This window comes from Cyanistes caeruleus, chromosome 18 (assembly GCF_971803275.1).
Source record: "Cyanistes caeruleus chromosome 18, bCyaCae1.hap1.1, whole genome shotgun sequence".
Classification (NCBI taxonomy): domain Eukaryota; kingdom Metazoa; phylum Chordata; class Aves; order Passeriformes; family Paridae; genus Cyanistes; species Cyanistes caeruleus.
The window spans coordinates 3,543,823-3,570,320 of record NC_141718.1 but is presented as its reverse complement, the minus strand read 5'-3'; the positions used below and the strand labels follow the sequence as shown (position 1 = coordinate 3,570,320).

Below are 26,498 nucleotides of genomic sequence, written 5' to 3'. Positions count from 1 at the left end.
GGGGCTTGTGGTGAAAGGAAAGGTTCCAGCTCGGGCTGGTCTGTGACACTTTCCCTTACCCCTCATCCGAACCCACAAGTGCCTGGAAAAGCTTTGGCACTGGAACCTCAGCCTGTGGTCAAGTTTTGACATCAGCAAGTGGAGCAGCAGGTCAGCCCTGGCTGTGACTCACTGTCCCCACAGCAGGAGGCTGCAGTGGCCTGAAACATGCCAGCACTGGACAGCTGAGATTGGCAGAGCTCCTGCTGTGGTTACAACCCTTGAAATAGACTTTTTTTTTTATTTTGAAATGCTGAAGGGAACACACCTTTCCCCAGCTGAACAGCACAGGGGTTTGCTGGATCTGCTGCGTGCTCTCCAGGGAGCTGGAGGACACAGCCTGCCTTGGCACTTGCCACGTGGGCTCTGTGGAATGATGAAGAGATATTCCTGCAGGAGCAAGAAATGAGAGACCTACTCTCCCCAAAGCACTGCTGGTGGCCAGCACGTGCTGGGAACTTCACTGGATCCTGTTGTTCCCTCTGGAAAAGTTCCCTGCTTCACCTCCTAGCAGGGAGGGAGCAGAAGACCAAAGTGATTCCGTGAGCAGGGGCAGGACGGTGAGTAGGAGGTGTGGGGCAGCGTGGGGACAGCACCCAGCTGCCTGAGAGAGGAGATCGGCAGGGGCTGCAGCAGAGGCTGTGGGGTGGCAGGGGCCAGGGAGAAGCCCAGCTGGAGCAGGGTCCCAGCCAGCAGCCACACGGAGCTTGGCAGAGTCTGGAGGATGCTGCGATGATTCACTCCAGCAGCTGCTCCCAAGTGAGCGCAGGGAGAGGCGGCTCCACGGGCTGAGGGAAAGGCAGGGACAGAGAGCTCTGCTCCCCTGCTTGGGAGGGAAGTTTTGGGCAGCTGGGTGTGAGCTGGAGCCCAGGGCTGGACTGTCACTGCTCCATGACAGGAATGTTCCACCTGAGCCATGGCAAAGCTGGGGTGGCAGTTTGGGGTGACACATCCGATATTGCTGTTTCTGGTTCCAGGATCTCGTTCATTTTTTGTCCCCTGGGGAGAACCTGTCCCTTAATAACAATTAATCCCCTCCATGCCACCACTCTGCAGAGGAGCCAAAGTCCTGGGTGAGGTGACATCTCTGGCTTGTGCCCAAGGAAAACCTCGCACAGTGCCGTGAGCAGAGTGGACACAAAGTCCCCTCGAGGCAAAGATCCACAGCCACTCTGCAGGGGCTACTCTGCTGTCCCACCACCTGCTCCCGACTCCCTTTACCTTTCCCCTGAAGCCCAATTCCCTATGGCCCACTGGAAAATTCCTGCCTTGATCTGCACCAACTGACTTGTCTGTTCTCGTTTGAACTCTGAGAAATTCACATCCATTTCCCCAAAATCTCCTCCCCCCGTTTTGTTTTTTTTTTTACATAAATGGGCATTTTGGTCTAATAATTGTGTCTTAAAGGCAAACTCATCCAGCTGCTCCAAAGGAGATCCCACACCAGGACAGCCAGTGTTGTTTGGGGTGTGTTTTGTAGCACAGGAGGGATATTTGTGTCTTCCTCCCCCAGCCTGAATTGTGCTTGGGTTCACCCCAGAATCTGAGGAGCAACAGTAAAATAGGGACAGGTTTGCTGGTAGCAGGAAGCAATTGGAGATATTTGCTTTCATTCCAAGTGAAAACCCCACACCTACAGCTTCCTGCCCCTGCACCACCCCTGAGCAAACATTATTTATAGCAGCAAGAGCAGTTATAGCTTTGCCCTTTCTTGACCTGGAAGTAATTGGTTAATTGAGTTAGACAACAAACCTCAACACACTCGCATGGTTTCCTTCCACCTTCTCCCAGGGAGCTGGAAAGTCAAACTCCTTCCATCCCAAGCTGGTTAAAAACATCAAACACCTCCGGGAGAACAATGTTTACTTCCCCACCAGGAAATTGGGCCCTGTTGAAGCTTCTTCAGGGCCAACAGCTCCTCCAAAGCTGCTGCACCTGGGGGGTGGCTGCCTTGCTGGAGCTGGAGCTGGGGTAGGTGGGGGCTCTTTGGGGAGGGTTTCCTGAGCTGTGCTGAGGCTGGGAAGCCATGGAAAGTTTTGCTGCTGTTGCTGCTGCTGTTGCTGCTGCTGCTGGGAGCTAAGCTCTGAGCTCACCAGGAAACTGAGATTTTGGTCTTCGCAGGTTCAGTAATGTTCTGATTTGGTGGTTGGAGAGGTTCTCTGGGTTTGTGGGCCTGAAGGCAGTGGGTGAGGATGAGCTGTGTTAAGCACATGTTTTATTCCCAGCCTGAGATCCTGGGCTGTGCTGATTTTTCCTGGAGACAGACTGCAGTGAGCTGGTTTCTTGCTTGTTTTCTGTGTCCCTGTGTGGTGGCAATGGCCTTGGAGAACAATGTCAGTGTGGGACGTACCTTGGTCTTCTGGATGCAAAGATGATATTTTTGACAACAATTTACAGGCCTCTGCCTCCCAGTCTCCTCTTCCCTCGTTTTTATGTTATTTGGGATATTTATCAGTCTCTACTGATGTGGAACATTCCTTGGGGAAAAAAAGGCTCTTACCATGTACAGCAGAGAGGTTTAAACAGGTGAAGGAAACCCACTTGTGTGGGCTCCTCTTTGGGGTGCTGGGAGACCCCCCACTTACAGGTGTGAGTGAAGTTCCAAAGCAGCTTCGTGATCTGTCAGAGTTCTGTAAAACTAAACCAAACCCACAATAAATCCTTATAACATCTACACCAGGACTAGATCTCCCAGAACAATTCCTCTGCACTCCTGGGAATCTTAGCCCAAGAAGAATTAACTTAGGCTGGAGAAACTCCTGGTGCTGTTGGCTGGAATCCGTGGTCTGTGTGGAGTCCCAGCTGGAAAACCTCCTGTGAGGGCTGGAGGGGCTGAGTGGGAGATGTGGCCAAGCGAGATGGGTGAGCTGGAGTTATCCAGTTATGCACAGGAGACAGGGATGCTGCTGCAGCTGGAGGCCCCGTGCTGATGGAGAGGAAGCCAAATGGTCTTGTCCAAGCACAGCTGTGCCAAGAGTTTCCCTCTGCAAGTGCAGGGGTTGCACAAGGAGCAAAGAGGACTTTTCCCAAGCAGTCCTCCTTGGGAGCTTCCAAAAGTGCTCTGGCTTCCCGTGAAGAAGAAATCCCAGCTGGATTCTGCTTGTTCAGTGAAGGAGCACCAAGAGCCAGGTGCTGCCCTGGGATCTGGGAGCTCCTGGTTTCTGACCCTTCCTTAAAAACTCCCTCAGCTTCATCACAAGGAGCCAAACACCTTCTCCTCCTTCCAAAGAATCAATGTGGAGGAATGATCAATGGTGTAAAAGCTGAGGCTTACGTGGGAATGCAGGCAGCACTCTGCAATCACAGCATTTTCCTCTGCAGCAATCGAGTCAAACTGCAGAAGCAGTTAAGAGGATTAGATATTTTTGATCATATTTGCAGCTGTGCTTGCTGTAACCGAGAGGAGAAATCCAAATGTCTTGCCTTGGGAAGTGACTGAGAGCCTGGAAGGGAGTGTTCCCTTGATTCCCTGCAGCCGGGGTGTGCTCAGACCCTGCTGTTTCCCAGAGCCATGAGGAGCTGTCATTCCTGCAGCTGGAATTGTGGCACTTGGCTCCCTCAAAGATCCAGGCTCCAGTGGAAATCTCCCTGCGAGCCAGCCTGGATGCAGGGCTCTGAGCTGCAATGGTGGCTCCAAAATCTCAGAAGGTTGAGGCTTCCCAAGTGCCACAACTTAAACAGGGAACGGTGTGGAAGCCATGCCAGGTTCAGAGCCAGATGTGAGAGGGGAGATCCCTCCCTGGAAATCACCAAGGATTTCTAGCACTGCAGTGCTAAGTAAGGAAAACTAATTTCACTGTGCAGTTAAATTTCAGTGTCTAATCCTCACACATTCAGCACTGTTGGAGTCCAAAAAAAATACCTGACTGTTCCCTCCAAACCCATCCCTGCAGAGATGCTGGGGATGCACTGCCAGCACTGCAGTAGGAAGCTCCTCTGTTTTTCCCAAGGGAAACTTCTCTGTTTTTCCAACAGGGCCTTGGCCCCCAGGATGGGCTAAGAGGGAGTATGGAATCCATTTATCCCTTTTTCCATTCTTAAATAAAAATGTGGCCAAGGAAGAAGACATCGCTCCTTGAGCCATGTGGTTGCTGGAAGTCCCTTCTCCATGGATGGAGCCTTGGATGTCCCTGTCCAGGACAGGCAGGTTCCTCCTGAAGCCAAATCCCAGATCTGAGCCCCAGGTGAGACATCCCAGAGGAGGGGAAAGTTTCATGTCTCATTTCCAGTTTTCCTGATGATTTTAGCACAGTGAACAGGGGAAAGAGCACCAGAGGTAACAAATTCAACCCTTTCCAAACACAGTCATGTGGTTGTCATCTGCCAAAAACATAAACCACAATCATAATCCTAAATTTGTCCTTTGAACGTACCTGTGCCTGCTCTGTAGTAGTTTCCTTCTAATCCCCAGGGATTAATCCTGAAGTGCATTGAAATATCTGAGGTGAAGGGCTACAGTGGAAATTCCTTGTGGGCTGGTAATAATAACTGAAAGCTGTTCTGTGAAGCAAACCTGAGGCTGACTTGGTTTTTAATGGACATCTGTCTGTAGGGGGAAAAAATGCCATGGCAACTGGCTTTCTTGTTGGCACGGCAGCCTCAGCGAAGGGCTGGGGAGAGGATGGGTATGGGAGGGTCTGTGTGGCTGTGCTGAGAAACCTGGAGGTATGGCTCGGCCAGGCTGGGAGGCAAAGGTTGTTTATGCTGTGTGAGCACCAGATCTTGAGGGATTTAACAGCTAAATCTTGGCATAACGATTGCTTTGTGTGCTGCTGCTGCTGCTTAGCAGGAGCCAGGCTGGGTTCCCCCCTCCCTTTCCTAAAAATGTGCAATCTAAAGGCATAAAGAGCCTGGTTGACGATTTCCTGGCGCTTTGCTGGGCAGGGTTGGTGTCTCCCAGTTTGCAGCCCTGTCCCAACAATTGCTGCAGAGCCATGGCTTTGTCAGATTGATCCTGGAGCTTTGTTGGCTGAGGAAGGAAATGCCCTTGTCATGTCCAAGGCCTGTGGAAATTGAGAGCAAGGGTCATTCAAGTGTTGATTATGGGTGCACAAGCTCTGGCACTTCCATGCCTCCCTCCAGAGCTCTGTGGACACCAGCATTTTCCTTCATCTCCTTTTGGTTGCAGGAGAAGCAGCTGGATGCATGGCCCAGCAGGGACATCCATCATCCATGCCCTGGCTGCACTGAGCTGCAGGGCTGAGAATTGGGAAGAAATTGCAATAAAACTGCATGTGCAGATCAAAAACTGCATCTGATGGGAGCTGGTCTCTGCTCACAGCTGAGCTGTGAATTTGGGAGCTGGAGGCAATGGGAAGATCAGGGTGGGGGGGAAAGGCAGAGGTGACAGCAGCTGTCCCACGTGGTTGGTTTGGAATTTGGGGTTTGGTTTTGCTGTGGTACCAATTCTGGTCGGGCCAGGGGTGTGTCATCAGTCAGAACTGAGAGCAGCTTTGCTGACGAGCTACATCGTATCTCTCTGGGAAGTGCTGCCTGTGTGTCACAGCACCTGATTTGTTCTCTTAATATTCTTCCAAGTGTTCGGAGATCCCCGTGCTCACAGCACTGTCCACAGAGCTTTACCCTCCGAGAAGAGGGGTGGGGATAATGGCACTGAAAAACTGAATCTTCAGGGAAGAGAAAACATTTGTGTGGAAAAGCTCAGTTCCCTGAGCTTCCCCAGCAGCTGATTTTGCTCAAAGTAAACCCCTGTGCCCGTGCTGCTGTCCCTGTGTACCCAGGCATCCTCGCTGGATGCTGTTGAGGATCACCCTGGGTAGCTGAGGGAAGGGAGCACAAGAAGAACAGCAGGTTAGATCAAGGAAATGTTACATCACACGGCACTTCCTGCTAAGTGCTGCTATTATCAGCCTCATTCATCTCCACATGCAAATACAGCCTGCACATCTAGTCACACATCTGGGTGGAAACAGCAGTACTGGAAAGGAGCAGCTCTAACCTGGATCGTGGACAGGAGAGGCAAAAGGGAACATGATTCTCCATCAGGAATTGTTTCCTTTCTTTCTTGACTGAATCCTGAATTTTTCTCCAGCTAAACCATCACATCCACTGTTGGCTGTTCTTTGTCACAACATCATTGACATCCAGAATGGCAGCTATAAATGGTGGGGAAGAGCAAAAACAAAAGGGTGAGAAATTAATAAAACCAAGCCATAAAATAATAACTATTGGGAATGGTGGGCTATCAAGAACAGCAAATTTGGGAAGTAGAGGGAATGATGTGCCCTAACTGCAGTCAACCCCATCACACTGGGAATTTGGGGAGTTCACTGCAGACACAGGCAGAGCAGTATCCCTGGAAAAGCTGGCTGCCACTGGAAACCACCCTGCAGCTTCTCTGGTGGTCATTGCTGAGCTATTTCAAATGATCACTCCTATATTTACTTTTAATCTGCTTTTTTATAAAGATGCTCAACAAAGAAAAAAGGGAGGGCACAACGAAAGCCAAACAGAGCTTAACAAAACAAAGAATACATTGAAGGAGAAAACAAGTCAAACTGCAACTGCTCTTGAGTCATTACTGAGGATGTGAACACCAGCCTATTCATACCCTGCTTTCTGAGCACATAATGTCACCCTAAAATGTACTTTAGTGTGTTCACATCATGTCTTAGAAACTGTCTCTGCCTGTGGAATTTGTTTCTGTATTTTGTGACATTCTTGACTATCAAGGGCTCCATCTTCGCCCCACAGCCCCTTCAAACTGCTGCAGGTGCTTTAATGGCTCTTAACCTTCAGCCACTGCTGTGAGCTGTGAACATTTCAAGCTGGAAAAGCATTGAAGTGATGTCCTCTAAAAACCCCACGTTAAGTGACCTGGATGGGTTATACTCTCTCTCTTATCAGACTTCCTTGTGCTTTTTATTAACAACTTCCTTTTCAGAGTTGCTCAAGGTTCAAGACTAACCAAAAGCTGTAGAACTCATAAACAGCAGCCTAAAGAGGTTGGTTCACAGAAACATGGAATAACCTGAATTGGAAGGGACCCATAAGGATCATCCAGTCCAACTTCTGGCCCTGCACAGACCCTTCAACATCTTCATAGCCTCTTTTGGGCACTCTTTAACAGCTCTATCTATTTTTTATACTTTTATAAATTATTGTATACTACTACTACAACTATTATTATTGTTATTATTACTACTACTATATTGTTATATATTGTCTTACATTGGTGAAGTGCTTTTTCATGCTACTGGGTTTTACACAAATATATATAAAGGATTTTTCTTGGCTGCTCTTAGAGATTTATTTATCCCATCACATACAGTGAACCAAATTCCTGCTCTTACAGTAAATGCTCCCAAAATTGGTGCCAGTGGTAACCTTTGGCTCTGCAGGTGCTGATGTCTCTCAGGCTCCAGAAATCCTCAGTCGTTCTCACACAGTTCCGTGGCTGTGAAACAGTGACGCGTCTCATGAGTTCACTGAAAGGATTTAAAAATGTAATTTCCTTAAATCACCAGCTCTGTTTAGAGGTTTTTTGCTGGTAAAATTCTTCATGTTGAGCCCGTTTTGGGTAGGATCTGTCATGTAGCTCATAAAATGTTAACCACAAGGTTACTTGGGCCTGTGAGGTAAAACAAAACAATCAGTTTAAAAGGTAAAATGTAAGGAAAATGCTAATTTAAGAAAGCTGTTCAATATTTGTTATCCTTTTACCATTGTGTGCTGCCACCCACAACTCTTCCAACTGCATGAGAAAGCTGTTGCTTTAGGAGCAAGGTGTATAAATAATGCCTGCCTAAGAGCACTGCTCCTTTTTATTCCATTGGAATCCTGTGGGATTTCTAGAGCATTTCTATGAATAGATTAAACTCTGAGCATTTCGAGTAACCATGGCTATAAATCAATTTAGCTCTTGGTTTTCAAGTTGCATCTGCTCTTACTAATCCTGTATGTGCATTTTCTTTATTTTTTTATTTTTTTTTTAATAGGACAGACCAGGCTTTATTTTTGTGTATGGGTTTTGGTTTAGTGAAATTCCCACTCTGCACCAAGCAGGTTCCACACACAGCCACTGCACCCTGGATTTCTGCAGGGAGCCTGGTGATGGTGGGCAGGTAACATGGAGTGAGGGGAGAAGCGGCATCTTGAGCTTAAATATTTTATCCATCAGCGCAACGCAAACTTAGATTTCTTTACTACGAGGGGAAGCCCTGACTGCTCCGAAATCTGTAAGATGGAGGGGCACTGCAGGGAAAGCAGCCATCCTCCGGCCCCATCTTGCTTTCCCCCAGGAGCAGGGACGTGTTTGGCAGCGACGGCTCCGGATCTCTGCGGATCAGGGCAGCAGCCGCTCCGCAGCTCGGCAGGGCCTCGCGTCCTCCACCGGCCTTTCACAGCCGGCCGGCACTCGGCCATTTTTCCTCCATTTCGTTGTCTCTCGACGCTTGGTTTCTTTTGAACGATGTGCTGCGGTCCGAGCCCGCCGCCCTCCCACTACCGCTCGCTGGGGCCCGGGGAGGGGCGAGCGCGGCCGGGCCCCACCAGGCCGCGGCCTGCGGGCCCGCAGCGCGGGGAGCGGTGCCCGCGGGGACCGGCAGGGCCGACCCGCCCGGTGTCACCAGCGGGCACGGAGGGGGCTGAGAGGGCGAGGGGACTCCCCCGACCCTGCCGGGGCCTCAGGGCCGGGCCGGGCCGGGCCGGGCGGGCGCTGCCGCCGTCCCGCGCCGCCGCCGCCTCACGTGTCCCCCCCTCCCTCCCCGCCCCTTCACCCGCCGCAGCACCGCCGCCGCGCCCTCCGACTTCCCGTAAAGAGTCCGCGCCGCCGCCCGCCCCTCGCCCGCCGCCGCAGCCCCGCCGCGCCCCGCCGGCCCCCCGGGGGTGCCCCGAGCCCGCGGGTGTGGCCGCCGCGCCCCCCGGCCCCGCCGCTGCCCTCGCCCCGCGGCGCGGCCCGGCCGCCGCCCGCCCCCCCCCGCGGATCCATCCGCGCCGCGCTCCGCTCCCTCCGCCCCGCTCGCACTGTTTGGGAGCAACCGGCCGAGCCAGCGGCGCCCCGGCCCCGCCAGCGCAGCGCGGACCGGCCGAGCGCACCCAGCCCGGCGCGACCCCCGGCGCTCTCCCTCCCTCCTCGCCATGTCCCTCAAGCAAGCGGCGGCGGCGGCGCAGCCCGCCGGCAACAACCGCAAGCCCCCCGGCGGCGGCGGCCCCGGCCTCCCGTCAGCCGCGGGGAGGCAGAACATGGGCAGGTGGGTGCGCAGTGCCGCGGGACCGGCCCCGGTTCCGGCCCCGGGCCCGGCGCGGGCGCCGCTCGCCCGCCCCCGCCGCCCCCCCGCCCTCGCCCCGCACCGGCCTCCATGGGCGGCGGCGGCAGCGGCCGGGGAGGGGGGGCGCGGGGCCCGCAGCATGGCGGGGCCGGGGCGGGGGCCGCGATGGCGGCGGGCGCGGCGCTCGCGGCCCCGCCGAGGGGGTTCCGCAGTGCCGGGGCGAGGCCGGGCCGCGGCCGGTGCCCTTCAGGCGCGGGGAGGGCACGGCGCCGAGGCTCCATTTCGGCCCCCCGCGGGGCCCGGGGCGGGGGGCGCCGCTTCCCCCGGGCCGACGTGACCCGCCTGCTGAGGAGGGAGCGGGGGGAGCGGGGGGCGCGGGCCGCACGTGTCGGGGCCGGCGCGGGAAGGGCCGCGAGCGATGGCGGCGGGGCCGGGGGGCGGCCCGGGCGGGGAAGGGGGCGGCGATCCGGCCCCGCGATGGCGGCGCAGCGCCCTCGGCTCACCCGAGGTGGGGTGTGGGGAGGGGGGGGTGGGGTGTGTGTGGTGGTGGTGGTGGGGGGGGAATTTAAAAAAAAAATTATTTTAATATCTAGGGATCGTTTTTTTTTTTTTTTTTAACGATATACGTGTATATGTATTCTTTAGCGGTTTTATTTTTATTTTACTTATTTATTTATTTATTTCAAAAAAAAATAATAATGGAAATCGCAATAAAATTCTCGCGGGAAGGCGGGCCGCGCCGCGCCGCTGGATGGTGGCTCCAAGCGCGGCCTCGCTTTCTCCCAGATTTTTGGGGCAGGAATCTTGCAGAGGCTGAGCCCTCTCCTCGCCTCCCCCCGCCCCACGCTCGCTGCCTCTGGAAGATTGATCCTGCTCCTGCTCTCAGATCATTAGCCACGCAAAATCCACTCATGTTTTTTTCCCCCTTTCTTCCCCTCCAAATAATAAACTCTGTAGTGCTGTGAATTTTTCCGGGGCTGTGGGGGGGTCATAACAAACGATGAGAGCAGGATGGTAACAGTTCTGAAGGTCACAGTCACTCAGAGCAGTTTCATTTCGAGTTTTATTCATCTTCCTCTTCAGCTGGACGTTTATTCCCACTCGGTTTTGTGCACTGGCAATAAAACAGAATTTACAGTGGTCCCATTGTTGGACATCACTGGAAATAGGGTTTTACTTTGTTCCCAGCCAGTGGGACTGGAAGCGGAAGAGCTTTGGAAGGGTTGAAAAGGACAAAATAAATAACAACAACAATACCTCAGGAGCTCAGAGCACCGATTTAATAGTTTTTACATATGGCATTAGGTGGGACATGATATTTACTGGGCTCTGTCCCTGCCAACACACAGTGGCACTGTAGAGGTTAACGTGAAGGGCAACAAAACCTCCAGCTTATTTTTTGAAATTCAGCCTGATGGCAAGTGCTTGCCCCCATAGATTTGGGCACGTGAGCTTCAAATTCTCCAAAGTTTAAGAATAAAACCACTGGATTTCTCCTGCCAGTGTTGCCTTTCTGGTTCTGTTGGATCAATTCCACTTCAGAACTCCTTGGGGAGCTCTGGTGGGGCTGCTGAACAACTGACATGTTCCTTCAGAGGTGTTCATGCTCTTTCTTAATTTTTCAAGTTATTTCTGAATGGATGTAAAATTAGTCCCATGGAACACCTTCAGAGAACTTCCCCTATAGCTGTCCTTGGCCTTTTGGGGAGTGCAAATTCAAAGATGGTTCCATGCTGTAAATCTGGCCACGTGAATGAAAAGCTCGGTGGCTTTTCTGTTCAGAAAAATGAGAATTCAGGTGGCCTGCATCTTGCTATCAATTTGATGCGTTATATTCTTCAATAAAAACCTAAACATCTCCAGTTTATGCCAAGCTTTGTGCCCAGCAGTTTGTCTCCCTACAGCACTAACATTCCCATGGAGAAAAAATACTACTTTTCATGGCTAAGTTGCTCTTGAAAGCTTAGTTTGGGCAGAAAACTCATTGATAATTAATTGTCCTGGGCCTAATTTTCTGCTGTGGGCTTGTCACTGGAAGAATTGGGCTGAGCACTTGTCCTTCTACCTCTGATCACGAGGGAAGGGTCAGCTCTACTCACTGCCTTGGTCTCCATGGGTTCATCCTGCTGCACATCTGTATTTCAGGTTAGGAAAGGTAAAATCCTGTGTCAACAACCAAGGCATTCCAGTGGTTTTTTACTACACTATTAATTGCTTTTAGACAAAGGGAAAAAATCAGAAATGAAGGCATCCTTGAAGGTGTTTGTGATAAAAAAGAAGGATTAATACCTTTATTATAAAAGAGGCCCCGAGTGAAATGCTGTTTGTTTAATGTGCATTATGGCAGATGGGCTTGGGCTGCAGGGGAGATGCCAATAGCACAGCGAGCTGTAATTAGGGAAAATGTAGACTTGGTTCACAAACTTGCTCCCTGTGCTATCAGAACATTATCTAACATCTACTTTCTGTGTTTGAGTGGAGTTTTGCTGTTATGCAAGCACAGGAGGGTTAGCTGTCCTCTAGCTGCAAGTTGCATCTATCTCAGCCTTTCTCCATCTCTTCATCCTTTTTTTGTTGTTAGTTTTTCCTCATTGTTTTATCTGAAGGCAAAACACCTCAGAGTCAGGGTTTGGATGTTTCTTGTCTTGCTACAATTGTGGCAGAAGGGATTTTTCATTTTGGTAACTTGCTTGCCTAACTGGGCTTGGGAGTCCTGTAAGAATACACCGAGTTACTGTCCTTTAAAAATAGCTTTTTTCCTATCAAAAAGCTAAAACTGAAACCACCCTGTGGTTCAGTCTCAAAAGCAAATGACACAAACTTCTTGCCTCCATGTATTTTCCTTCTTCCTTGACATCCCTTTCTTGAGAGCCTAACTGAAGGTTTTAGGGTGGTCATCCTGTTCAGATGGAGGGAAAGGGGAATGCTGAGTGCCAAGGTGCTGGAATTTGAGGGCAGTGACTGTTCTGGAGTTCTGATCACACGTGCCAGTCAGAGATTTTCCAGCTGGTTCTGACATCTTTGTGTGGGTTTTAGTGCAACTGTGCTAAACTGCTGAGCAGAATGACTGGTTAACCTGCAGGTCTCTTTTCTTATCACTGTAAATGCACTTTTGGTGGTGTTACATCCCTGGTTTTGAATAACTTTTAATATAACAACTGATTTGTGGCAATGCCTGTGAAGGTTCTTCAATGACTAAGCTCATCAACAGGTTCCAGATGTGCACTGGGCCAGACTTGGGTCAGGTTGTTACACATCCAGATGGGGTAGAGGCTGTCACCCGGTGTGGAGATACAAATTGACATTACTGGTGTCAGTATTGGGGGAAAAAACTGCAGAAAATAAAGCTGCAGGTCTTCTTGCATAATCTTCATTTGACATCTTCGATTCATTTGACTTTATAGAGCCAAACACTGCACTGAAATAAAACCTTGCACTTCAGATTTCTCCCCGAGAAGAAAAGCTTTGCCAGCTCTCTGCACTAAAGTTCTTTAGAGTACCCTGTAAATTTGTTTTCCAAGCTGCAACAATGTCAGTCAGTGCTCCAGAAACATCCATTCACCCTCTTTAAATTCAGGTCTTTGTCACTGCATTTTCACTCCAGACATTAATTGCAGTGTGGCTGCATTTATTTCTTAGTTTCAAAGTGAAGATGCTGCTGGAGAGAAAACTGGAGACTTTCTTTCCCATCCAGGAGCGACTTTGTTTCCCTTGCATTAACTGGGAAAACACAAATGCGTGACCTTGTTTTGCTTATACAAACACTCTGCTTGGCATGTAAACATTAAAGAGGGAGGTGAGGGATGCTGAGGAAATACTCATAAAAATAGAAAAAAATGTGCAAGTTGCTGCTGGGAAAAAAACATTTATAGTGCAGCTTTTGGGCCTTGATGGAGACTTTGCCTCTTGGGATGTAACTGCTGGACCCAAGGAGTTGGCGCTAGGTTGAATTGCTCAGTCATTACTTTGTCCTGAGTTCGTGACTTTGCTACCCCAAAGCAAATGGTTTCCAGCTTGGATTTTGCCAGGCTGTCCTGTCTTCACCCAGGTTTACCTTTAACCACAGATCTGCAATGCATAATGAATTTATTTTTTTTTTTTTTTTTTTTCATATTTACCCTAATGTAAATGGGGTTTTAGATAGCAGTGCCAAATTGCTACTGAGATTTCTTAGATTCCCCCCTCCTCCATTTCTTTGTGTTACTCTCCTGTTCCAAATGATGTTAAACATCTGGCAAAACCCATCCACCTTTGGCTTTTGTAAAGGTCCTGAGTTTTTTGGGATTTTTTTTTTCAGATGTGTCAAATGATAGTTTGAACTTGAGTTTTCATCTATTGGAATATGAAACTCAAGTTGATGGCCTTGGTTTTAGCAGAAGATACATTTTTGGTTAAATTGTTGCTTGGTACAAATGGTAAATTTTTTTTTTCATCTTGGTGAATGTGGGATTTTTGTTGGGGTTTTTTTTTCCCCCCCAATGGTTTGTGATTAGCAGTTTTAGTTGGAAAACACAAGATTTATAAAGAGACCTGATAGATCAGAGAATTTCTGCTTTAGTTCTTGGTTGATGTAGAGTTTGGCACTTCTTGCTGATGTGGATGTGCACAATCAGTTTGTTTCTTGAAGAAGTGTGGGTAGGAACAGTAATTTTGGAAATGTGGTAAGAGATGGAAAATCCAGAATTCTTGGGTTGATGCTTAGAGGGAATACTTCAAACTTTCTGCCCAGTCTAACAACCTAGTTATTTCAGGTCTAAGAATACTTGGTCAGTAAAAATGGGAGTGGTTTCTCTTGCAAAGACACAAAACTCTTTCACTTTTGATCTATAGCTGATGGAGGAAGGGGGATCTTCTAAAATCGATGAGAGCAGCAGATGGAACTGGTAAAATTGTTTGACTTTGGCCAAGTTCTGTGCGTGACCATGATGGTCACATTTTTGATTGTAGTAGAAGGACAAGTCAAACTGGGCTGTGCCTCTGATGTGGGGGTTCCACATCTGGTGAAATGACTTTCAGAAAGATGAGGGTCTGAATATGATGCAAAAATGCTGTTCCAAATTCACAAGGCTTCAATTCTCTTGGAGGCCATTTAACAAATGTCAGATTTGGTAAATGGTGAGATTTGCTCCAGAGCAAGCCTGGTATTGTGAAGCTGCCCTACGGAAAGTTAAGACTGATGAGTAGTTAAATAAAGAATATTTGCATTAGAGCTTTTTTTTTGTGTGTGTGAGATTAGCACTCTGCAATATCCTGAAATTGCCTGCTGGGTAAATCTGCAGTTCTGCCATCAGGCAATGCCCCCAGCATGTGTGATGCTCTGACACCACAGTTGTGTTGCAGAAGCTTGTTGGAAATTAGTCAGGTGATAGTTTAGTGGCTTTTCATTTTTTCCTCATTAAGGCCTTTCAGGGCTCTCTGATGGCTTTGCTTATTTCGGCAGAATTTATTGAAGGGTTATTTCTGTTCACTGAAAGAAGTTCCTTTGGTTTTTTTGACTACCCTGGGAGCTCTCTTTTAGAAGGGCCTGTTATTTTTGGGGGTAGGTTGTATTCAGCCCCAGCTTGGTGTTTTTAAAAGCATTTGAATGCAATTGGCATCTAGTGAAGGTGTTCAGGAGCTCTGAGCAGCCTGCTCTAGGGGAATTTGTCCCTGCTCATGGGGTGAGGATGGATCTTTAAGGTCCTTTCCAACCCCAGCCATTCCATGGTTTTGTGCCATCCAGTTGGATTTAGATTCCAGTGTTGTTTAGATAACACCAGGCATGATTCTTCAGGTGTCTTTATTGAAATGGTTGTGTGTCAGTAAGGTGAGTCTATTTAAAAAATTGAGGGTTTTTTTAATAGAACAGGAGATTTATTTTTGCCTCACATTACAGTGAGAGCTCCTGAAGTCATAACACAAATCTAAATCACTATGAGGAGTATTTGAAACTAGGACTTCTCAGTACAAGGGAGGCACTTAGAATTAAAATACACCAGTGGAGTTGAAGAATTGGAGCTGTTGGGGACTTTTTTAACTGCAGGGATGCTTTGGGGCTGGGGTGGAGGGCACAGACTGACCCTTCTCAGTGTGCAGGGGGTCCTGAGTGCTACACAGTGACAGCTTGGCATTAGGAAGAGCTGGTGTTTTTGGGGCAGTGGACAGCGTTATTGTGTTAGCAGGGTTGTGAGAGCATTTAGAAATGAGCTGTGTAGGTAGAGCCTCACAGTCAGGGCTCCTCTGTGGCAGGGTCACTTGTTTGGGTGACACCGTGACAGCATTTGGAGCCTCCTGGCTCAAGGAGGGGACCCTCTGCTGTGGAGAGCTTGAGCCTGATCTGGGTCCTGCTTTTGTGTGCCATAAACTTTTGGAATTTTCTTTAGTCACAGGATTGTTCTTTTATTCTTACTCTGATCTTATAAGCTTAGTATTTTCTTAATTTTGTCCTTTAATTTATCTTCTGCGTGCTGATGGCACTTGGTAGCTCAGCAGGTTGGAGATAAACCCAGTGGGTCCTTGTCAGGCTCTGCTCTCTGGGAATGCTGGTTTTCCCAACCCTATTCTCAACCCTAAATTAAGATGGGTTTGGAATTCTTGCTTGGTAGGGAATACAGCAGTTTCAGCAGTTCTTTAATCATATCCAATGTGTGTGTTTAATTCCAGAGGCCGCAGCAGTGGCAAAGGACCACCTCAGCCTACGGTAAGTTTGTGGTTTCTCTTCTTTGTGCCAGTGCAGAGCAGAAGGAAACAACTTAAAAGAATGGCAGATACTGGAATATTCTCTCCATTTTTTCCTTGGGATGCCATGGTGGGTGGATACTTTAGAGTGAGATACAATTTTCTAAAGAGTAGCATCTCACCTTCATTTAAGTCTCCTAGGAGGGTGAAGGGGGGGAAAGTTCACTTAAACTTTTGACTGCACTAATATAAATATTCTGCATTTTCTTGCAATTACAGCTGTAAATATAAATAACATTTAGCTTAAGGCATTTTGAATTAGTTTCTATCTGAAAATTCTAACATTGGCTTCTCCCTTAAACAGATGACAGTAAGGCAGCATTTAATGAAATAAAAATAACTACTTTGTTTAGCTTTACCCTAAAATTGCTGAATTATTCTCAGCAGCTCCAATGTGCAGCTTTAGTTGTTCTCATGGCTGTGTATTATTGGAGTCTAGATGTGGCTTGACTTGCAGAACATCATTTTATCAGAGCTAAATAAATGGATCTCGATTGAAAGAGAGAATCTTTGAACTTCACTAATCAAATATTTGTCAATTTGTTGCTGGCCTGGTTTTTAAAGATGCCTATTTTTGGGGAATGGAGCAGAAGCAGGAAGATTTAAAAGGGCTGCAGTTTGCTTACATAAATGTTTATTGAAGATACCAAGACACTTGAGGAAAATTAAAGAAGCTTTGAGGAAAACTGGTGGAAAAGGTCATAGGCAAACACTAAACATCCCCAAATTTTGGTCTGTATGTGCTGTGCACTGAGTGCTGAACACAGGAGTGTCCCTAAATTTGTTTCAGCCCAGAAAAGTGGCTGACAGTTAAAAATACGTTGTCAGTTCAAAAACTCAGAGTATGGTGAGATCCCAAGAGCTCTTTTTATCATTTCTTTACAAACACAAAGAGATACCAAAGATATTGCAACAAAACACCTGCACTGAGGTGAATGTGTCCTCCAGCAGCCTGGGGACACCTGCCCAGCTCTCCCAGCCAGGATTGTAGGTCCTGGTGCTGCACTGAGTTACTTTGGACTAAATTAATGACAGGGTTTGTGGCAACTTAGCACTCCACAATTTAGCTCCTGTTAATGTGTGTAATCAGGGCTGGGAGATGAAAGGATGAGGTTGAGCAGGCCTGAAAACACCTTTTTGCTTCTGCAGCACTGCAAGTGCCTTATTCTCTTGATGGTTCTTAAACCAGCAGGGCTTTTTTTTTTGTTTAAAAACAAAAGCCCTGCTGACATCCCTCAGATCTGTGCATGCACAGATCAGCTGCACCCAACCAGCCAGAGAATTTCCTTAATGGAGAGACATTAGGGGCTCTCCTGGGATTTTTAGCTTGTTTGGGAGGGTGTTAGATGTTTAACTGGTCAGAGAAAAATCAGGAGCCCTCTGAAAATCTCCTCTGGCATGTTTAATATTAATATGCAATAATAAACATTCCATGTATCTTGCCTGAGTAAGATTTTTGCCCAAGGTTTCTGTGGTTTTTCAGTGTACTGATGAAAGCCTGGGTTGGGTGTTCTGGCTTTTGGAATTTCTTCAGTGTTCATGATGGCTTTCTTATTTTTCAGATTTCCTTTGATGGCATCTATGCAAACATGAGAATGGTTCACATACTCACATCAGTTGTTGTAAGTCTTCATATTTGGAAGAATATTCCTGTAGTGACAGGGAATTGTTAACTAATATAAAGATGTGAATATTAAACTTTAAACACTTTTTGCCAAGGTTGAGCTTTAAAGGATCATAGAATTTTTAGGAAAGGTTTGACTCTAATTTGCAGAGGTACAGCAGATTTCTTAGGTGGACTGGTTGTATTTTGAATTTCCTGCCTTTAGAGAGATTCTGGATAAATAAAATGAGTCAGTGTGCAGGGATTAGAAACCTTTCTCCCAAGATTTTAAGGGAAGCCCTGACATGGCAGAATGAAGTGAGACAGAGTGTCCCACATCTGCTCAAGGCCAGGATAAGCTTTTATCCTTATTTGTACCCACACAGACACAGATTTGGGGTTTACACAAAACCTGATTTGTGTGTTTTCACTGGTCAAGAGTCTTGAGAGAACCAAATATTCTCCAGTGAGCATCTTAAACCCCTTCAGAACTGTCCATACACACCCAGCTGTTTGAATTTGCAGAGCACAGCAGTGTATTTATAAATGGGCAGATGCTGAATGAGGACATTTGGCTAAAAACTGAGCTGTATTTTTACACTTTAGACTTATGTAAAGAACAAATGTTTAAGAAAATCACTGTAATGTTATTTGTCATCTTGGTAGAGAGTTATATTTTCATTTTTCTTCCATTCTAGGGATCCAAATGTGAAGTACAGGTGAAAAATGGTGGTATATATGAAGGAGTTTTTAAAACCTACAGTCCTAAGGTAATTTTTTACAGTTTGACTCTTCCCTATCATGAAAAATCCTAATACCAAATAACCAACATTTGATTAAAATTTGAATATTTACCGTGAATTATTTTTACTGCTCATGCCTAGATTTACACAAACAGATTGTAAATACCTAGTTTTTTGCAAATATGGGAAATTTTTTGGGTGGGGGATGACTAAAGCAGTGCCTTGTGTTTGTATTTCCCACAGTGTGATTTAGTGGTTGATGCTGCTCATCGTAAAACTGCAGAATCCAGTTTGGGGCCAAAACGGGAGGACATCCTAGAGAGTATCTTGTTCAAGTCTTCAGACTTTGTTATGGTGCATTTTAAGGATATGGATACCAATTATGCCAGAAGAGGTATATTTGTTTTAATTTTTAAAATTTTTTTTTTTTATGTTTTAAGATTATAATTCAAATTATTTCAAAGTAGATGCTTTAGGATCCAAATATTGAAGTTCATGTTTAGATTCTTAATTCTTAAAGAATGCAAAACTTCAGCACCTCCTGAAATCAGAAATGTATAAATTTAAAAAAAAAAAAATAGTAATTTTTACTAGTTGGTTTGGTGGCTGGAAAGCAAAGCTTTAGTGGTTTTACAGAATATTTTATAGATTTTATGGGAGGTAGAAACATTTTTTGTAAATGTCTTTCTAAATTTCTATGTTAAGTGTTATACAAGAATGACTGAATACAGAAACTCTTTGGAAAAAGATTATTTCTCAGAATTGAGATATATAGAGTCTATACTGAGGCAACTTCTGTGTCTAAACATGCATTCATAGAAATATTCTAGAAATACTCCTGCAAACAAAGAAATTTTTTTTTTTTAATTCTCTATTTGTATTTTAATTTCTCCTTTACATCTTTTAGACCTGTAGGTAAAGCTCTTCAAAATACAGAGAGGTGACAGACAAGTCTTAAATTCTTGAAGACATTGAAACTGCTCAAATTAAACAATTTTGCAGGCAGTCTTCATACCTTTAATGTCTGACCTCAAAGCCCATTATTATTTTTCTGGAACCTAAGTGCTCCTGAGTCAGTTCTATTCCTTTGCAGATTTCTCTGGGTTTTTTGGGCAGAAAATCTCCAGAGTCTTTATGTTTAATGTTGCTGATTTGCTGGGATAAGGAATAAAAGGAAATCCACAGGTTTTTATGGCATGGGGTGAAATTGTCTCTGTGTACATTTACAGGTTGATTAAGAGCTGTCACAGCAGCTCAGTGGTTATTGGAACACAGGTTTTATTCCCATTAGCAGGGACTTAGAGATGTGTAGGGACCTGAGGACATTTAATGAGAATTTCTCTCTTCACCTTGTGTTTTGTTCTTGCCTGATTTAAAGCTACAGAATGAGAGGTTTGTTGTTTCAAGGAATTTTTGCTTTTCCCAGATGATGATGCATAATGTCAGAGCAAATGCAGCATTGAAATGCAGATAAGTTCCAGGTTCTGGATGGGACTGGGAATTTAAATTACATGAGAGCTGTTTTGTAATGGGTTTGGTATGAACATCACTTTAATGTAAATGCAAACTGGGCTCTCCCTCACCCAATCTTTATAGATTTTCAGCAGACTGAATAAGGAATATACTACTGCTTCTAGGAATAATTGCTCAATGGACATTTTCTAAAAGAAAATGACTGTTTCAGGTTGAGCAGTCCCTCAGTTCACTTTATTAGGTGGAATGACTGAGTCTAAATCTCTTAATACTGGAGAGCTGAAATAAAGCCATAAAGACTTGGAGCAAGATAAACTGGAAGGCTGCAGAACTTGATAACTCAGAGTGGGTGAATTAATCTGCTTTCCATTTTGTCTCAGAAATACATTATCTGGAAATGACACTTGAAAGTGTAACCCAGTCTCTGATCACACCTCCAAATTAGAGCAATGAGGGGCTTTCTGCTTCCTCAGAAATTAAATAAGCAAAGATTCAAAAGGCTGGAAGTTTATGAATGTGCATGGAGGAACTGCTGGCCTTTTTTTCTTGTAAATAAACCCAGATCTTCGTGGTGCTGGATGATTTAGAGTGGAAGCTGACTCTGAACTCCTGCCTGAGGACTTGGTGCTCCTTGTTTTGGGAATTGTCTCTGCTTGGTGCTCTGGTTACACTTACCAAGGAACAGAGACTTTTAAATTGTCTAACACTCAGAAGTCTTTTGCTTTCACAGACAAATGAGGAGAATTTGGAAATACTTGGTGGAAAGGCTTTAAAATCATAGTCAAATAAAAGGGCTTTTCACTAGCTCTCCTTTGGGAGGCTCACCTGGAGTGGGGATGTTGAGGTCTCATGATCCTTGTGGTCCTTTCCAACTCAGAATATTCTGTGATTCTCTCTGTGTAGTTTCTACCCCTGTAAGAGGCTTCTAGACTGTTGTGGAGCCCTTGAACTAAATAAATTTCTGCAGAAGATACTGTGTGGAAAATTGTAATGCATCCTGGTCTCCCAATTCAGTATAAGTATCTGTGGATTTTATTCTGGCATTTATTCCCTGCTGGGCTGGAGGAATGTGGGAAAATGGACTCCTGGCTGTGGGTTTGGATCTTCTGCTCCACCCTCAGGTTTGGGTAGCAGAGATGTTCTCTGGGTTATGAAAAAGGGGCTGGAAGAGGAATGGGAAAGAGCAGCAGCTGAGGAGAAAGGGAATGGGATGGAGTCTCCTTTCAGAAGAAGGAAAATAGAGTTGTGTGTGAAAAGCCTCTGCCAGAGCCTGCCAGGCAGCTGCCAGTGCTATCACAGCCCTGCAGCTTTGGGGCAGGGAGCTGATAACCCAGCCAGAGAGTTCAGGGGAGGGAACACCAGTGCAGGCCTGGGGGGTGGAACTGGGAGCAGCACACGTGGGTTGGTGCCAAGCATGACACTGCACCTTCAGAGGCACCCATGGAGAAAGCCTGGGGTCTGCCCAGATTGTGGAAATTGGGAGGGTTGGGAGAAAAATTGGTAGGTCTGTGCAGAGAAGGGTGTTGTGGCTGTGAATGTTCAAAAAAATCGATGTGTCTCTGCTTGCTGGGCTCTTATTTGCAGCTCTGTCAGTCTGCACAGACCTTGCAGCTCCTGCAGGCTCTTGTTTGGCTTCCAGAGGAATGGGAGGGAGTCACCTGAGGGTCTCTCTCTGTGGAATTGTGGTTTGCTGCAGTACAGGCAGGCTGATGAATGAAACATACACTGGGAAGCTCAGGTGAAGCTGTATTACACCCATCATCCCCCTTTCAGACTGTTCTGTCTGCTTTTAAAGAGGGACTGACACTGATTTCTCTTTGTGCAGTGGAAATCAGCTGCTAAAAACCCATTCTCAGTGCAGGCTGAAATCCTTGGCTGTACATTAATATTATCACATCTTTCTGCTTCACCTTTGAGTGCTGAGATCTTGCTGCTGCTGGGTGATTTGAGCTCCTGATTGATGCAGGAGGTTCTGTTTCTCCTGATTCTACACAAGAAGTGTTTCCTGGAGCCCTGAGCACTGATCAGTCCACAGAGCTGGTTTGATGGGATTCAGATTTCAGTAAGGCTTTGGAGTTGCCTTCTTGGCTTCTCTTTAAAGACAAGACAATTCAAACATCATAACTTACTGGTAAAGTAAAAGACTTCTGCAATGTTTTTATTGTTTTTTGGCATGCTGAGGAAAATCCTACAAATCCAATGAAAAGAAAGGCAGAAGAGAATTGGCTATTTAAGTTTTTCCTTGAATTAGCTCTGAAAGTGGCATCCTTCCAGAGAAAGTGTTGCAAGGGGAATAGCAGAAGGCATCTTATGAACAAAGGAAGGAAATGTTGGCTCTGCAGAGCCGGTGGTAACTGGTTTTAATGTTTCAAATCAGTAGTAAGTAGTTACAAAACAAATCAGAGTTTACTGTTGAAACCTTTAAGGCGAAATCTCAGTTTTCTTTGACTTGATCAAAGCTTCAGTGAGTGGCATCAGCACCTTTGGCACGTAACACTGATTGGTTTAATGGCATTTCAGCTGCAGACTGGCACTTAATTGCACATTTGTGCTCTTCACCAAAATCTGTTTGTGAAAACAAGCATGTTAGACATTGAAATTAATTAAACCAGGACTCTTAATTGCTCTGTTCTGGCACTTTGTTCTTTAACTCATTTAGTAGCACACACTTGAAGAATTTGCCCCAGCTGAGTTTTTCGTAGAATGTGCCTTTTTAATTTGTCTTAATATGAATTTCCATTGCATAGAGTTCTCCTTGGGATTTTTTTTCATTTATGAACAATGATTTCATCATTTTTTTACCAGGTTTTAAAAACGAGGTCTTTGATACCCAACTCCTCTGCTTAGGAAATGTCACCTTAAGCAGATACAGAGGCATTGGGGGCTAATTGAGTGTTACAGCCTCAGCCCCTTGTTTCCATTTGATCTTTACCTCAGGTTTTGCCATGTAGAAAAGGGATTGATTAAAAATTTGGCCTTGTCAAGGTGTCATGTGAATTGCTCACTCAACAGCTCAGAGATAAGAGGCACCAGATAAGGGGGAAGCTGAGCCTGTGCAGTGTCTTGTCAGTTATTGCTCTGCCAGTCAGCTCATGCTTTGCCTTCTACTTTATTAATCATCTTAAGAGCCACATTTTTTTTGTTTTGGAAGCTGTCACTTTTAGATTTTTTTTACATTCTTTCTCAATTTTGTTGCTGATTAATTTTGGTAGAGGCTTTGCTGGGCTTTTAATTCTGGTCTCCCATGTGCCTGCCCTGCTGTTCCAGGAAAATACTGATCTGTGCCTTGAGGTACCATCCTGCTGCATTTAAACTTTGCCTGGATGCTCTTGAGACCACATTGTCTGACTGGGAGTGCCTTTGTAGCTTGAATTTCTCCTGTCTTTGGATTTTCTCTGAGTTGTAGAGGTTAAAGGGGCACAGTCTCACTTGTGACTTTCATTGTAAAAATGAGAGAGGAGCACAGAGCAGTGGAGCTTCCTGTGGCCTGTGAAATACTGGATTTACTGGGAAACTTAGCAGTGGCTGCACACATCCTACTCAGACCTGTAGCACTTGCTGATAGTGGAGTTTTTGTTTTGACTTGGGTGTTTTTTCCATCTGTATCATTACAATAACAGCGCTTCTGAATGTTTATGTCGCTGTTTAAATAAGAAAATTAGTGGGTTGAGTAGATGAGTCTTGTTAAGCTGGTATTTTATTCACAGTATCCAAAATGGCACAGTTGTGTGGAGTTTGCCTGGAGGAATTTAATAGAAATTAAGGAAACACCCTTCTGAAACACAAATCACCTTCATCAGGTGCTGCCATCAGGCTCCTAATTCATATTTATCTAATCTCACTGGAGAGGAGCTCCCTCCACTCCCAGAGAAACAAATAAATTTCAGTTTTCTTAAAGATATAAACAGCCTTCAACTTGGATTTGGTGTAAAATGTCCCAATCTGAGCAGAAATAAAATGTGGAATTAATGATGTTTAGGGCAGGAGCAACACTGGTTTATATGAGTTAAGCCATGGGATATTGATAAGGTAAATGTAGACTTTCCATTCTTAAAAATTCTTACAAATGTGCTCTTTAGCTACTACTTAACTATGAGTTGTAGCACTGTGTTCCTGTGTAGTTTCAGGCAGCATCTGAAGACCCAGGTACAGTATATATTACAATAAATTATATTTTAAAAGCTGTTTGTGTGAGCATTTCATGGCTGTTATTAGAGAGACCAAGCACAGTGAATTTTTATCCACTATATGTGCAGAATTGCACTGTGAGCTTGGGTAAAACAGGAATAATAAGCAGTGTCAGCAGTCTCTTTAAAACATCTTCAGTGATTGTGTAAAAGCTGTTACATCAGTGGCCAACTTCATATGCTGGGAATTCTTTTCATAATAACTTTAAAGTTCATTTTATTTTTTTTTTTTTAAGGCAGATTTTTAGATCTTGCCAAAAGTTAATTCAGGCCATGTTTTTCCTGATCTGGCACTGCCTGGTGGTTTGATTTCATCTTTTCTAAAGGTCTGAAATGTTTGCTCCTTATTTTATCAGTAGAATGATGATAGGAAATTCTGGATTGAAGACTTATTTATTTAAGGCTGATTCATTTATTTGTGAGCTTATAACGAGCTTATTTGATTTTTTTAAAGTTCTGTATGTAGTTCTGAGATCCAGTTGCTTACAAGTCTGAAAGTTTGACTTCCTTGGTGAATGGCTTTAAATACATTTTCACAGCACTTGTAATACTCTGGTATTATTCCTTCTTAAATCTGGCTCGAATGAAACATGAACGAGTCAAAATAAATGTTTGTGATCTTTATTCTTTGATGTTTTTATAATTTTTTACAAACAATAGAAGAAGCTTACTGGTTATTTATTCTCTTATGTTGTTGAGAACAAAAAGTAGAGAGTTCCTGAATTTTTTTGTGTGATTTGGATAAGCTGTTGCTTGGAAAAATTCTGGCAGGAGAGGAGACGCCTCTGTTCATGTCACAGGAAATGGGAACACCAAGCTGATGGATAATTGCTGTGTTGGTATGTGAGGAGTTGTGCAAATAGAAGAAATTTGAATATTTGAAAGGAAAATTGTATTTTTCCCATTTAGGGAGTTGCTTTCCTGCTCTTTTGGTATTTTCACACTGTTATGTGGGCTGGTTGGAAAAGAATTTTACACAAGTCTTGGGTTTTCTAGAGGAATAAGGATCCTTGTGTTGTCTTTTTTTCCCTTTTTCTACATGTTATTGTAGAAAATACTTTGAAATAACTGAAATTAATTCTATCTTCTGATATGGGAGAAGTTATTCTGTACTTTCATAGTTACTTTAAGTCTGGAATAGGCACCTTTCTGACATCCAGCAGCTCCAAGAGAAGGGAAGGATGATATTGTGCCCTGTGATTCAGCTGTGTTTGGGCTGTTCCTCAGATAAAAACCAGTGTGCCAACTTACCCAAACTGGTCTCACTGGTCCCATCCCTCCCCACTCTGTTGCAGATGCTTTTACTGATTCAGCCATCAGTGCTAAAGTTAATGGAGAGCACAAGGAGAAGGATCTGGAACCATGGGATGGAGGAGAGAACACGGCTTCCGAGGAGCTGGAGGCGCTGGAGACAGATGTCGTAAGTGATGCTTTTTATCATCTCTGGCCATCAGTAGAAAATGAGCTTTTTCCCTGGACATGCCTTGAAATAATTCTTTAATTTCAATCTAAGTAATAAACTTTGGAGGAGCAAAATTGCTGTCCTGCATTTTGCTGGTGGATGTTCAGTCTTTGCCAGCAGCTGCCACAGCCCTTTGGAAGGATCTGAGAATAGCTGCCTTTCAAATGGCACTTTTGGCAAATTCTGACCAATGGCAGCTGCTGTGGTAAGAGCTGTGTTGGACTCCTGGACCCAAAGAGCAGCTTTTGTTAAGGACTCCAAATCCAGCAATGCCCCAAAGTGATTTATGTTTAATCAGAGCCTTCCTGTCTGACTGTCACTGCACTTGGAAATTATGGGGAATATTGTGCTCAGCTAAGTGTCCCTGGGCTGCAGATGGAGGGAATTGATGGAAGCCTGACCCAAGCACAGGGACAGTCTCAGATTATGAATCATTAGATGAAGAATATGGCCTCAAATGCCATGTCCTCATATATCACTGCAGTCAGCTTTTCCTCAAGCAGAAATTCTTGTAGCCAGGTATTCAGCCTGCAGTGTGCTCAAGGAGATAATATTACTGATTAGAGCATATTAACTTTGGGTAGAACAATTCTTCTGTCAGTTTTGGTGTCTATACTGTAGAGCTGAGATTTATTGGAATACTCTCAGTGCTTTCATAAAATACTCAAAGCATTTATTGTTGTGCTTGAGTGCTGTAGTAGCAATTTTACTGAAGTGGGGGAGTTGTGCAGATCAACAGGAGTCTTCTGCCTGTGGTGCCTCTCAGGTGATTCCATCAGTGCTTTTGAAAAATAGCAGAAGTGTTAATTTGCACTTTTTGGAAAATGAAAAAAAATATATTAATATATGTATGCCTTGTTAGCCAGTAGTCCTCTAGTACAGAGTGAGCATGTACTTAAAAAAATCATAAAAACAATGCAAAGACTCACAACAAACAAAGAAAAAAAAAAGAAAGGGTTTTGAAGGTAGAATCTGTGCAGCTGATGAACAAAGCTCCCTGAAATGAACTGTGGCATTAATAACTTTGTTATCTGGACAGTGGAT

At 45.3% G+C, this 26,498-nt stretch overlaps 1 protein-coding gene and 1 long non-coding RNA gene across 52 annotated transcripts in view; one reads left to right on the top strand and one right to left on the bottom strand.

Moving 5' to 3' along the window:
• Positions 1-1,390: 1,390 nt before the first annotated feature.
• LOC111936424 (uncharacterized) lies at positions 1,391-8,557 on the bottom strand. Of its 2 annotated transcripts, none has more exons than XR_015277729.1 (3): positions 7,387-8,557; positions 5,999-6,155; positions 1,391-5,819 (listed from the first exon to the last, which is right to left on the bottom strand). It is a non-coding gene; the product is annotated as an uncharacterized LOC111936424 (long non-coding RNA). The 2 variants fall into 2 exon arrangements; XR_002868140.2 differs by having other exon boundaries at positions 7,353-8,393.
• Positions 8,558-9,019: 462 nt separating this feature from the next.
• Positions 9,020-26,498, top strand: part of ATXN2 (ataxin 2) — a 49,451-nt gene continuing 31,972 nt past the window's right edge. For 46 of the 50 annotated variants that reach the window (XM_086855837.1, XM_086855838.1, XM_086855835.1 and 43 more), the window contains exons 1-6: positions 9,020-9,251; positions 15,912-15,948; positions 17,549-17,608; positions 18,288-18,359; positions 18,576-18,726; positions 25,288-25,412. In XM_086855837.1, the coding sequence (XP_086711963.1) occupies positions 9,139-9,251; positions 15,912-15,948; positions 17,549-17,608; positions 18,288-18,359; positions 18,576-18,726; positions 25,288-25,412 (558 nt within the window). In that variant the 5' untranslated portion in view covers positions 9,020-9,138. Of the gene's footprint in view, positions 9,252-9,719; positions 9,778-15,911; positions 15,949-17,548; positions 17,609-18,287; positions 18,360-18,575; positions 18,727-25,287; positions 25,413-26,498 lie in introns of those variants that run through there. The other 4 variants (XM_086855817.1, XM_086855815.1, XM_086855833.1 and 1 more) reach the window with 3 other exon arrangements.